Below are 14558 nucleotides of genomic sequence, written 5' to 3' on the forward strand. Positions count from 1 at the left end.
CACGAAGAAAAACGTGCGGTTTACTTTCTCTCTCTTGATATTACATAGCTGTATATTTTATTATATATTTCTCTCTTGATATTGTAACACATCGAAACTATAAATGCGCACGAAATAAAACTCATGCAAATTTTGCGATATCGCAAAACAGAATATTGTCTTTCTTTGTCTCTCATAAGTGAGAGATCGTATACGAGTATGCAAATTACATAACTTGTGTGCCTCTGTGTTTTGCACTTTACGAAATTACAGGTTGAAAGATCGTCGGCATTTGCTGTGTCTCGGACGAGGTTGGTATTTTATATCGGAATGTTGTTCGTATCGATAGGTAAATATCGTGACATTTCTCTCAATTTTTCCAAATACTTAAGAATGTCTGACTTCAAAAAAATATACTTATATGATACGAAATATCACGAATTTCATCTTATTGTCACTCAATCAATTTTATCGCGCGCACATTTTACTCTTCGCATGCTCCCGCGTAAATAAAAATCGAAATTAGTCGAAATCGTCGATCGTTCTTTACCGATCGCGAATAAATCAAAAAACAGTTAGATAATATTTCGATCTTTGTTTGAAAAATCGGATTTCAAATAGTTCGTTTGTTTTTTAAACGAGAAATATTATACAATCACTCAGGAAACTTGATACCACACGTGTGTGCACTTTTTTTTTTATATTTTCACAAAATTTACTTGCATCCATTGTTTGTGATCGCGTACGAAGCAAACATCACTTTTTTCTAGATTAAAGCGAAGTTTGAGTAATGCACGACGAGGAACAAACTAGATAAAAAGCATCGTCGTCTTTCTGACGATAACAAAAAGATATTCAGAAAGATATACGTTTCGAGAGTTTTTTCGCGTTTACAAAACTTTTTCCCTGTATATTTATGCGGCCATTTAGGACAGGCAAAGCTGCCAGAGGCTCTGGAACGCGTTCGCGGGGATTAAAAACGTTGCTCCTTCTCGATGGCACCGAGCTTGCGGTTCGCCGTCGCGTCGCGAAGGGTCGCCGATTTCGAGGGCACAGCTTTTTTTCGATAAAAGCCCCCGAGCTTAGTCCCGAGCTTAACGGATTTGCATTTGTTTGAGCTGCGCCCGTCGAAGCGTCGGTCGAACGAAAAACTGGACGCCAGGAAGGGATTCGCGGGGATCGGAGCGTGAATTTCACCGGCACGTCGGATTATTCGACGCGATGGCGACGCGAACGGAAGGAAGAGACGGTCGATTATTATTTCAAGCAGCCTAATGTGCTGGAAACGTCAGGCAAAGAGAAAGAAGCGAAACGAGCCGAAGCACATGTATATTTTTGTCATGTAGGGCAAGCTCTCTTTGAGAGAGGTGAAGACAAACAGGTATACGATTAATAATCCCTCACGGAAAAAGTATTCATCCAACAAACGCTTGAATGAAAGTATTACAAAAACACATACGCAAGCAATAGAACGTAAGAGTAACTTTTTATAAACAACAAGTAATGGACAGAGAAAGAAACAAACTCGATACGATAGAAAATTTGTCTACATAGATAATGGAAGTTGATGTACATGACAAATAACACTGTACGACAACAGAGAGCTATCACCGTAGACAGAGAGAAAAAAAAGAGAGAAAAATGAAAAATAATTCGAAAGTTCGAAAGTGGTTTCGAAATCGTGGGTGTTTCGAGGCGACGAGATCGGTATGAGATAAAAGGTAAGATAAACGAGTCTACGTTTCGATCGATACCGAGAGAGAAAACTTGCTCTACACGCGCGAAACAATCTTTGTAACGGATGTTTGTCCCGAGGCTTAGTAACCACGCGCGCGTGAGATTTTCTTTTATCGACGAATGAATCTGTAACGTTCTCGATTAAAACAAAAAAAATAAATAAATAAAACTACCGCGGTAATAGGAAAGATAAACCTGAGATTGAAATCACACGAATGTAATCGAATTCTGAAATATTAATATAGAGAAAAAAGCGCGCAACGAAAAAAATTGCTGCGACTGTGTCAGTAACGTAATCGCATATTGGGCGCGCGAGACCGGAACTACAACGTATCGTCCCGTGTAATAATCTACCATTGAGATGACACCATTGTGTCAATGAGACAATTTCATTCGATCATATCATAAATGTTTCAAGGACGCGCCCTCAATTGCTTTGGCACGGAAATATTTCGATGAGACTCACAGTGAGAAAATTGTGTACTTTAACGCGTTAATGTTCCGCCTTGGAATAAAACACAAGCAAAATATAATTGTTTGCACAGTTTCTGCAGCAGTGTGTTGTTTGAGGGAACAGAACAAGATAGATTACAAACGTACCGTTAACGTAATAAATCTCTCTATACACCGTCCGTTATTAATTTTTGACCTTGAAATTAAATTCCATTCCTGCTCTCTCGGTAAAAATTGAAATCGAATAAGAACGGAACAGCAAGTACCTTGTGTCGGTTTTTCTGGACACTGCTCGTCTCTCGATCCCGTTCGATCTTGAACAAATCCCGTTTCGACGAGCAAAATGTCAAAGCCTGTGTCGATCGCGTGCGTCGTTTTACAAAGCGATTCTTAGTCGCGGTTAATTTTATCTATTACATTAAATCTTATCTGCTTCATTATAGGAATCTGATAAAATTTTTCAGTAATTACAGAAATTGAAAAATATTGTCTTAATTAAAGTTTTTAATTTTAGTTTTTAATTTCACATTGTGGATAGATTATTTTTTATCACAGAAATTGAATTTAACGTTGGAACGTTCTGTGTCAAATAAGATCGGAAATCGAAATTATAAAGAACGTAAATTGATATTAAAGTAAAAAAGCAAACTTTTCCGTAAATTTGCTGCTTGACTAAATTAATAGAATTAAGAAATTGAAATAACGGAAATCAGAGAAAGTTAATAACGTGACGACAAAGTGCGATCGAATTTTGTGACGCCCAGCGTCACTGTATAATCCTTTCTCGAATTTCGCGGAAACATTTCTTGCGGCTCGCGGGAAGCGCGTCTCATTAACCTTCTTTTCCGATAAAAAGCGTCAGCGGTGGTGCGCTCTTCAGAACTCTTTGCCGCGTGAGTCAGATGGTGCGAGAAACTTTTCGTACGCGAACATGACTGCTCTCTGCTCTCTCGCGCCCTTCGCTCCCTTCACTCCTCTCGCCGTTCCGCCATTCGTACACTTCCACAGAGATTACTCTTTTTACTCCTTTCTTCGCGTCCGCGTACCACCTATATACAGCAATCTTTGGCATGTCTTCAAACTCTTTTATTCTTTCTCACCGCCCTTACTCCATCTTTTCCTGCCTTCAGTTTTACTTTTACAAAAAAAGAGCTTTGTGTGTACGCGTACGCGGCGTCGTCGTTACACACTCGTCGTTCTCAACTTGCGCTTTCCGCTTTGTGTAAAAAAGTACGTGTGTTACGTGAAACAAATTGTAAGTGCGTTAAATCCATCAAAAGCAGCGCACTCGCGGCAAAAATCGGTTAATGCATTTGTTCTACTGGAGTTGGGGAGTGTGCGGTGTCTCAATTCATAATGGAATTCCCCCGTCTTTTTCTCCGCGCGCGCGCGCTGAAAACAATAAACTGAAGCGGGCGCGAAGGCGAGCAAAACGCAACAACCGTAAAATAACGAGCCGCCCGCGAAGGCGGGCACTCGCGCTTTTTAAGAGCACACGACTCACAAATGCATTGCGCCGCGGCAGCGCGATGCAGTTGTGCGGCGGCGGCGATGCACTTGCATAATGTGCACTCTATCGAAGCACGACGTGTTTTCCATGCCTCGACCCGATTCCGTCATACCACACCACAGTCGAACAGAAACCACTCGGCGAGAAAATATTTCTTATTGCCGCACCAAGTCTAATACATGCCGGATGTGACGCGCCGACGTGCTCGCTCGAATCGACGATTCCGCAAAAAGTTTATTCCGGCAGGTGACTTCCGGCAGCTTTTCAAATTTTTTTTTTTTTTTTTTTTTTCACTCGAATAACATTTATTCGTTACACGGACAATTTTTACGTGCTAGCATCGACTACAAAGTAATCAATTGTGTGTGGAAAATTTAAGAGATTGTAATGGAGAATAATAGGAAACTCAATTTAAAACATTCAATTTCAATTAAAGAAAAAATCTGAAATCCATGTTATTTTGAGGAGCGCTGTTGCATGTTTTTTTCATTGTTTTTTTTTCTACTATTTTTGTTTCTTTTTCGAGCTGTTATTTTGTATCTAAATTTTAGAAAGTTTGAACTATTTATATACGTACAAAATGTACGAACGAGAGAAACAAATACTGGCTTGTCACGACTATTTTTATAATAATAATAATAATAATAATAATAATAATAATAATAATAATAATAATAACAACAACAACAACAACTTTATTAAAGAGAAAAGAAAATTACAAATAAATTGTATGCAAAGAGATCTTTAAATGGCTAGACGGCAGCTTTAAAGCTGTTCTCAGTTTTAACCAGCTTAGCAATAGTGGATAAAATTTGTTTTTATGTGTATACATGCATATATGTATGTATATATATGTACGTGTATATACACATGTGAACGTCTCAATCTCTTAAAACCAGACGTTGATGCAAAATTAAATGTCTCGACGTTTGATTTAGAAGTAAATTTTTACGTGAATCAGATCGCGCGCGAGGATTTATACGATTTAAACGCGGCGAGATGAACGTTCTCACGGTGTAATCTATTTCAACTGCCTGGCAGATCGCGCCAGGTTTCCACATCGAATATCAATATTTAAATATTCGATTAAACCGTTATTTTCAAAGTGCCGTTAAGAACAAATTCGCGTTCGCGTGAGAGAAAATAAATTAACTTGTTTATTTTCAATTTTATATATCGCACGGAGAAATTGTTTTCAGCGGCGGTTCAAATGTCGAGACACAATTACCGAGCGGGATCGTCGTCATTACTTCGAGTAATTACTATTCCACGCTCCAGTAAGAGTCCGGTATACGGTTACTCCGCAGTGCCGCCTCTAACTGTTTTCTGAGCGTGAAAGTGAGGTTTATACACGAACAAACGAAGGAAGGAGAAAAAGAAACGCGGAAAGGGAGGAAAAAGAGGAAATCTTTGTCCCGAGAAAACAACGAAAATATCGAGTTCTTTGTCGTCAGAAAAATCGTGGCCCGCATCTCACCAAGTTCGATTCGATTTTACTGGCAATTGTAATTCGCAAGAAGAGACGCGCTGTACGAAATCGATGATCCCATCCGCCTCATAAATTACGAGCGTAAAACCTGGAATGTCGTCGACATTCGCATCTCTCTGAGTGTGCGCAAAGTTATTTCGGGATGTAACGATATAAAAGAAGATATTCTCTATATCGAACTTGCGCCGCTAACTTTTATTTGTTTTCAAAGACATCTCTACGTAAGAAATAAGAAAACACTATAAATATCTATATAACATATAATGTCTAAGACTTCAACTTGCGTGTTTATCTTCGAGGATCTGCTCACGCGTGTAAATAAATAAAAGTGCTTTCAACATTCTACTTTGCTCTTTCTCCATCATATCCGTGTATTTTCCATCCTCGATGCGCCGGGGAATCGATTGAACTTCTATCTTCCGCGACAATCGGGCGCGGGTGATTTTTTTTCGCGCACACACATACACAACTGTCTCGTTTTTCTTTTTTTCTTTTTTTTTTCAGACAGAGAGAAAAAAATCCCGCGAAACTGTACCACATTTACACCGCCTACGAGTCACGAGGCTTTTTTTTTGCCATGCAAAACTTTTTAATTGCGAAACTCACCCCGATGGCCGAGGCGAGAGGAGGCCATCCAATTTGTGCGAATGGGTTTTCCTCGAACGCGCGCGCTACTCCTTCCTCGCTCTATCTCGTGTCGATCCCTTTTGTCGCGATTCTTTTGTGACATAAAAATTGAATCCACATAGCTATACGAGTAGGTACCATTCGCGAGAAACGCGAATACGTTCTCTGTTCGTACATGTCGTACACACATAACAAAATTTCCAAATTTCTCTCTCTGTTATTTCTGTCTTTTCTCTCTTTATTCATTTCCTTTTTCTCTCCCTTTCTTTCTCTCTTCTCTTTTCAAATTACCTTAATGCAATTGTGGTTATTCCACTTGACAGCTCGTGCCGCACATCAAATGCCGAAGTAAAATTTATTTATTACGAGACAAAACACACACACACACACACACACACACGACAAACACAACAAACGCGAGAGCTTTTAATACGCGTTTTGCTTTCTGTTCTCTTTTTTATATACAGATCTATAAAACTAATTATAATAATTTATGTAACGTGTGTAAAAAACAAATAATACACAATTTGCGTCACGCTAATGGAAAAACGTTCACAACGATAAATTCCGTGGAGAACAAACACGAAAATTGCATGTGAGAAAATACAGTTTGACAAAAATAACGGTGACGAGAAGCTGAGTCGTAAATATTGAATTTAATTTTTTACGACTTTTTTTACACAGCTTTGTGTGTTACCTAATTCGTATTTTTTTTTTTTCCTGACAAAATCGAATTGCACGGATTCCGAAAACTGGAACACGTTCTTTGATCAGCCAGATGCACACACGGCATCCGGCGAATGTGTTACTTCCGTTTCGCCGGAACCTTGCGGTCGTTCGTCCGGATGAGAAGCACAGAAGAAACAGGAAGAGGAGGAGGAGGAGGAGGAGGCTCGAGAATCGACCTTAGTAGAACGAGGAGAGAGAAAGCGAGAGAGTAAAAAAAAAAAAAAAAAGAAAGAAAAAAGAAAGAAGAAGTGAATGCGTTGTCCCACGGCAGCTCGTTGGTCGGTGAGACCAAACAAACAATCTTTATCTCCTTTATGGTCGCCCGCTTATCTTCGTCTGGCGACTGACTCTCAGTCGGCAGGTTCCGCGCCCTTTTTCTCGCCTACGTAAAGAAGAAATCCTTTGTGTTCCGGCATACGTTCTCACGGTAGAGGAAAAGTTCCGAGAGTGAGAGAGAGAGAAAGAGACGAAAAGATGAGAAATAGAAAGTAAGAGAGCGAGTGAGAGAGATACAAAAATGCAGAAAATTTGAATAAATCTCGCACCGCGTCATGAATATCATTTTGCCTAGACTTCGCAGAACGTTCCGCATCTTTAAGCGGGCACTGAAAACAGTTCTAAGTACCGTTTCGATAAAGTTTTGCGAAACTCGTGCCGGTGCATCTTACGCAACAATAACTCTTCTTTCTCTCTCGCAAGGTTCGTTATAACTGCCGCTTAGAAACGTTACGTGTTTTTTCTTCGCGAGAAAGAGAAAAGTCTTGTATCGGTTACCCGATATCGAAGATAAATGGTTCTGCTGATATGGGAAAGATGAATGGTTTTTCTCTCCCTCTTTCTCTTTGTTTTTTGCAAATAATTGTTCTGAATTTGTTAAGACAAATAAAAAGAATTGAGACAAATGTGATAAATCGACGAGATATTTCACGCGATTTTCCGCAAATCGATCTTCTTTAAAATTTTTGTTTTACTTTTATTTACTTTGTTGTAAGTTTACTTATAATGTTTTGTATCGAATTTTATTACACCATGCTACTAGTATCCCTACTCTGGATATCGGGTTTACAGCGAGAATGTCAAATTAATATAAATCGACGCTTTCGAACAGTTCCTGGTAAACGAGATCGAGTGTCGACGATGTACAAATAACGATAAATTGTTCGGTTCACCAACACATTACTTTCTCGCGAGACGACGGGCAAAGTGAATTTGCGAAAACTCTGAAAGATACTCGAAATACACGAAAGAAGGACACTATATATAGATACGTATGCGCGATCTCTCAACATTGTTTTTTTATTCGTTGAGGAACTTTCTACGAGTCCAACAAAAAAAAACAAAACAAATAAAAACTAACGTCACACATTTGTGACTCCGTGAATTACTGGCAAAAAATCTAAGTTTAAATTACATTACACGACGTTCTTTGAAAGAGCTGAACCTTAACGTCATTTTTGTCAATTGCGATAGAATTAAATTCAACAAAGTCGAATAGTAAGCGCGTCCACCTAATTTGATATCGCGAATCCGTTTCACTCGCTTTCGTACGGTGACTTCGCGATATCGTTTGTATTGTAGGGAGAGACGTGCCTCGCAATCGTTTATTGAGACGAGCATGAATCGTGAAATTCAGTCGAAATTGCGTATCCGTGTGAAATCAATTCGCTGAAAGTATGCATGAAGCTCTGCGACGCGAATTTTCTCTTTATTTACCGAATTTTTTTCCACGATCGCTTTGAAATTAACTTTCTACTCTCGATAAGAATTGAAACTGTTTTTTTTTTATAGGAAGTAATAATATTAGAGTTGTGTCGAAAACTTGTTTTCGCGCGCGCGCGCGAGCAAAGTTTTCATTTAGTATTTGTTATTCACTTGTTATCCAATTGTTTCATAGAAAATCTCAATATTGTAATTCTTCAGTGCCAGATATAGGTCTCCGAGATCCACCCAAAAGTTTTAAATTAGTGTCTTTACTAGGTATTAATATAGCGCGACATCTCTAAAGGCCATGAAAAATAACTTTAAGGCCTTAGACAATGGTAGGAATCGTTGACAGCGTCCTTCGTTGAATAGCTTTGCGAAGTTTGAATTTTTAAGTGCGAAAAGGATCTGAGAGAGAGAGTCTGGACAAGACGTTGGCATTTCGAAAATTAAGTAAATGTTTTTTTTAGTCCGTGCACTTCTAATATAGTACAAAATTGTTGGTTTTTTTCATAATTTTATGAAAATATTTGTACATTTATAGCGATTTATTAGGTCATGACGCGCAGAAACGTTTCAAAAGTTTCTGCGTTCCTTTGAAACTACTAGGAAGATCTTTTCAATTTGTTGTTTTCATCGACGCAGAATCGTTTAAATTTTCTATTTAAAAAAAGGAAATTAAAAAATTATTCCGTTTTGCGGAGATATTCAAACTCAAAGGTCGCGTGGATCTCACAGACCCAGTCTGGACAACTCGTAGGTCATTTTTTATGTCTGGCAAAGGTTAAAATCTCTATATATAGAATCTATATATGCACGCAAAAATATTTTGTATGTCTGTGTGTGTATGTGTGTATATATATATATATGACGTATCAAAAGCTATCAGCAAAACACAAAAGACTCATCGCTGTTTCTACGAGTTTTGGTTAACCGCTGAGCAACAGCGATCGATCGCGACAGTCTCAGGGATTGTGAATAAAAAAAAACCTGGTACAGCAAACAGCTATATGCATTTTCATTGCTTTGTGTGTGTGTGTGCGCGCGCGTGCGTGCGTGCGTGCGTGCGTGTATGTGTGAGTGGGTGTGTGTATTGGAAAAAGAAGCGAAAAAATAGTTTCAATACAACTTTTGAATAAAGCATCCATTCATCCATGTTTATGTAAAATTGTTTTTTGTTTCTTTCTGTCGATACTGAAACATACTAGTGTACCTAGAATAACGTATATATATATATATAAATATATATATATATGTAATATACAAGCGCATATATAAACTCCCCGATATATAGTCAAAAATCGATCCATTTGTAATTCCTATAAATATTTTTGCTTAGAACAAACTCTGGAAACAAACCGGCGGCAAAGTTTATATCGGTTTCATTACGAAACATCCTATACATACATATTGTCCGCTTATACATGTAGCAATCACTTTGTTTACAATCGCTGCGGATTTCAATAAATATTTTAATTGCAAATAATGTTAATTACGCGATTATAAATAAACAAAACAATATCGTCACGCGTATTTCCGATCGACTGGATTTGAAACAAATACATACACGCGTATTAAACGTAAAATTTAACAAATTGCACACGGTAATAAAATAAATATAATAACATTTTCACGGATCATAATGTGCACGAAATTATAATACCGTTTCTGAAAGTTAATACGCGCGCGATAATAAGTCTTTCGCGATTTCTCAATGCGAATATACGCGATACATCCGCGGTGCAGCAATTCTACGTAGGCGGATGCGCAGCGGAGAGGAAGATTGTTCTTGCGCGCGCGCGCAAGTCTCGCGTTTATTCGCGCGCGCACAAATGGCGCGCGTGCGTATAGAAAGAGCATATGGCGCTTTGTGTGCCGCGGCTCGGCACCGGTCTTCCTGCATCTTACCTCTTTCAAGCTTTTCGACGCCACCTGTTACGTAAATGCGAGCGAGAGAGACAGATAAACCTAAGCCTTGTGCCCGCAAGACGCGGCCGATTGATTCGCGTCGTAATAATCGAGGAGGACGAATCGCGTCCGTCTTGCGACGGGAGGTGGTCTTTTCACCTGACGGCCATTCAGACCGCTCGACAACAGAAAGCTCCGACCGTGATGCGCGCCACGCCGTGTGGTTATAATAATTCCGGCTAGCGATGGCATTGTGATACCCTTGCGATACCCGAGCTATCAAATACCGTACGGGCAAAGTATGCGCCTTCCGCGAATTACTGTTGCCCGGCAACAACAGCCGCGCGCGAGATATCAATTCATTTAAACGAGCTATCAATCCATCGCGAGCTCGAAACGAGAATGAACAAAGTAACGAGAGGTTTCGGCGAGTAATGGTACGCTTTAAACTTAGCTGTAAATTTCTGATAGGTCAATTCAAAATCACGCATTTTACTCTGCCTGTCTGTAAATAGATATTTCGAAATACGTGTTTCAATTACGTTCAGTAATTTGTCTCAACGACAATTCATTGATAATTTTATCTAAATGTAAGATATATGTGTGTTTTTCTCTGTTTTTTTCTTATACACACGTAATAAGCAAGATATCAGGTGACAACTCCGCGATTACGTACGCGAGGAAAGCGACACGGTGATGACTAAATTAAGCTGTTCAAATTGACTCACCGTTGATATGCATTTGTGGCTCGGCGAGATGAACTCCAGCCCTCGCTGTCCCTCGCCGCTGAAGCATCTCTGTATATTGCTCATGAATTTGCGGCGAATCGCCTTAAGCGAGTAGACACACAGAGCCGAGTGAGGTTGCGGCACGTCGCTGTTGGGCCCGTCGCTCTCGGAGAACACGGCGAAAAGCACGTCATCCTGGGCAGTGATGCCCAAGTCACCGGCGAGCACCGAACCAGCTTTGCCGACGTAGCCGGCTTGCACGAGGTTGTAGTTGCGCTCGTCGCTGGTGCAATTGATCGGTATCTCGGTGTACGAATAATAATGCTCGTCGTCATGGCACACGCGCACCAGTTTTGACAGATAAATCGGCGTTTCCGTGTTCTTCATTTGCGTCGTGAGAAAATAACTAAAACCCCCGCTGCTGAAGCCGTAGATGTAATTAATCGGATAACGTTCGCGCGACAAAGAGTTCACGTACATCCGGGTGCCGGTAGTGACAGCCGCCTCGGCGATATTCAGCATCTTGTCCTTGTCGAGGGAACGCGAGCTCACCGCCGGAACTTCCGAGCGATAGGGCGAATTACCGGTAAAGGTCACGCCGACATACATGACCTGAGAGACCGGCGGATTCGGCGGGCCGGGTGCAATAAACGCGACAGTCGATGCAGTAGCGTTGTTTGCCACGACCGCTTCTCTCACCTCTTGTACCACATTGGATATGTTGTGCAGATTACGTACTGTGCACATACCCTGGAACAGGCTACCGCATGAGATGAGCCGCGTAGTTGTGTAATCTATCACCAATGCCTTGTTCACGTTGTCGATCAATCGTTTTTGTGCCTCGCGGGGACAATCTAACATCGAGCACGCCGTGGAATCGCCTTGCGGTCCGGTGATGGCTTTCTCTTCAAACACCAAGTCCGGCGACAGCTGATAGAGCCGATTCACCGCGCCTACGTACACCCGACCGGTGTTTTTGTCCACCACCAGGTGATTCATGCGCTCTACCTCCGGATCGTGGAATTTTTGTATAATGTCGGTCGGCACCGAGCGCGCCGTCGGCAAGTGAGATGACACCGACAACGTCAGAATCAAGATCAGCAGCGGACGACTCCAACATCGTTGACGCGGTTGCGATGTCACCGACCGCGCCGCTTTCATCGTCCCCGTCGTCGCTGCCGGGAAGACTGACAACATGCCTACTCTACTTTCACACTAACGGACTCCGTCGTGGTTTCTTCCTTTTCCTCCCTCTTCCTCCTCCTCCTCCACCACCACCACCACCACCTCCTCCTCCTCCTCCTCCGCGCTGCCCGGCGATCTTGGCGGAGGTGGCCTCTTCTTCGAGCCTCGCCCAGGCCTGAAAAATAAACAATCGAGTCGCTGATTAATTATCTCGAATGATATATTCAAAACTACAAGCGATACTTGGAGACAAGATGTTATTGAGATAAATATTGTAACGTCTTTAGTTTTCTTAGAACGGTTTTTTTTTTGAAATTTTTATCTGCAGCATCGAAGAGCGAGACGTTACACGCATGAGATAGCATTTGCCATGCATAATTGCAACGATTATCTCTTCGGTGAGACTCAAGGTGAGAGTACTTCTTGCACGCGATATAATCCACTTTCGATCGAAGGAAAAGGTGTAATTAGCGCAACGACACGAAACAATTATTGCTAACTATGGTCACGATAGAAATCATAAAAATTAATAAAAAAAAGATAATAGCACGAATACTTTAAATTACATTTTTTTGAACAGTAGAAAAATATATAAAACATATACATTTGCATAGAGAAAGGATAAAAAAAAAAAAAAAAAATAGATTGTAAACGCGTACCGTGAGTAAGAATTAAAACTTCCCGACTCGCAGCGAACGTGCAAACGCGTAATACAACGTCAAAGACATTTAAATGACGTCTCGTTAATGGAATGTAAGCATTTCTATGCGTTCAGGGGTGTTTCCCCTTACTGATCGCTTGGAAGTTCGTGTATTTGGAGAAACTGACGAACGCGAAATGTAGCAAACCGAAAGTAACGAGGCCATGGAAGCAGCGAGATGGGAAGGGAAAAGGGAAGAATGTGCGATTTATCGAGCGAGGAAAAACCAGGTGCCTTTGAAACGTCGCCCTTCCCGAGCGCATCTCGGGCCCCCTCTTAAGAAAATGAAACAGCCGACTTCTCCGGGACGAGAGAGCGTGCTGGGAAAAGCGAAGGGTGGTCGAAAGGAAGAGCGAGCAAAAGGGGAGAAAAGAAGACGGCAATCGTTTCTCTGTAGTCTCTTATCGCAACGCGGAGGGTAATGGCCGATCGGAAACAAAAGTTTTCTTATTTCTCAAAGAAAGATCTATTTTTCCTCTCCTCTTTTTTTTTCTCTCTCTCTCTCTCTCTCTCTCTCTCTTTCTCTGTCTCTCATTCTCTCCTTCCTTCCCTACTGAATTACCTCTCACTGATTTTGCTTGATATTATAGCGCATTGCTTCGTAGAAAAATTACTAACATCTGGATGCAAAAATCTTGTATAAATTTCCATACAATGTGACCTACAGATTAAGTCGCAATAGTAAGCGAAATGATTTATCTATCGGTTTCTTCTGACATAGAATCTGCAACGTACACACACACACACACACACACACACACACACACACACACACACACACACACACACACACACATATATATATATTCTCGAAAAAATATCGTAGAATATCGCACACTTCGTCGGCTGTAAAAACAAGCAAGCAATACGCTACGCGCGCGGTGTGAAGTTGAAACCTCATACTTCGAAAACACTTATACAAGTTCTCGTGTTCGCTCGGGAAAAGTACAAAACGATCAATAGATTTCATCGATCTGTTTCTTTCTGAGCGCGACATAATTTTGCAGCACATCTCTCGTTGCAATATCGTCGTCTGACGCGATACGCATTATTCATTAAATGACAAATCAGAAAGTCCATTATCGTACAAAAGTGCTCGTGCTATACAAAACAAAAAACAAAAAAAAATAAACGAAAAGATAACCAAGTTCGCGTGATTGTATGAGCCATTCGCGGTGAGTAAGCAGTACGAGTAACGATCGCGCGAACAAAAAGAAAGTAGATCAGGTGACACGTGCACTGATAAGTATCGAATCGCCCGCGAACATGCGACTCCGTAAGAGAAATTATTTATAACGCAAGAATGCACATTAGAAAAGAACATCGCCGTCGAAGAAATATCCAAGTTGCATACAAGCCTAGCTCGTTTTATTCATGTACAATTTATGTAGTTAGAAACTTTCTCAATATGTATTGAAATACCACGAATACTTTCTTTGACGTGTCAATGTTCTAGAAATGTTGCATCTTCGGGTGCGGAATGGAGACGCGCACGCCAACTATTGCACACACGCTAAACTACCGGTAGTTTCTCTCGTATCTGATGAACGAAACGCGTGCCTTTCTTCATGAATTCCCATTGTGTTAAGAAGGAGCGACACGCACCTTGACGTCGGTTAAAACGGTAATTAACGAATGTGTTAATTGCTCTCGGCAGTTTGCATCGCAGATCTCGCCGAGGCCGATAGAGACATCTTTTGATTTCCGCGACGAGTTACGGTAGTCAAGAAAGTCAAACATGCATGAAACTACGGATTAATTAGTGCGCACGCTCAAAGCAACGAAAAACTCAGTTTCTCCAATTTATCAACT

General features: G+C 40.8%; 1 protein-coding gene across 1 annotated transcript in view; it reads right to left on the reverse strand.

The window, feature by feature from the left end:
- The window catches only part of LOC109853342 (plexin-A4), a 131841-nt gene extending 119737 nt beyond the window's left edge, over nucleotides 1–12104 (reverse strand). Inside the window, exon 1 of the mRNA XM_020425342.1 lies at nucleotides 10862–12104. Within this exon, the coding sequence (XP_020280931.1) occupies nucleotides 10862–12058 (1197 nt within the window). The 5' untranslated portion in view covers nucleotides 12059–12104. The remainder of the gene's footprint in view (nucleotides 1–10861) is intronic.
- Nucleotides 12105–14558: the final 2454 nt, after the last annotated feature.

This window comes from Pseudomyrmex gracilis, unplaced genomic scaffold (assembly GCF_002006095.1).
Source record: "Pseudomyrmex gracilis isolate BER0280 unplaced genomic scaffold, ASM200609v1 scaffold_46, whole genome shotgun sequence".
NCBI classification, from domain to species: Eukaryota; Metazoa; Arthropoda; class Insecta; order Hymenoptera; family Formicidae; genus Pseudomyrmex; species Pseudomyrmex gracilis.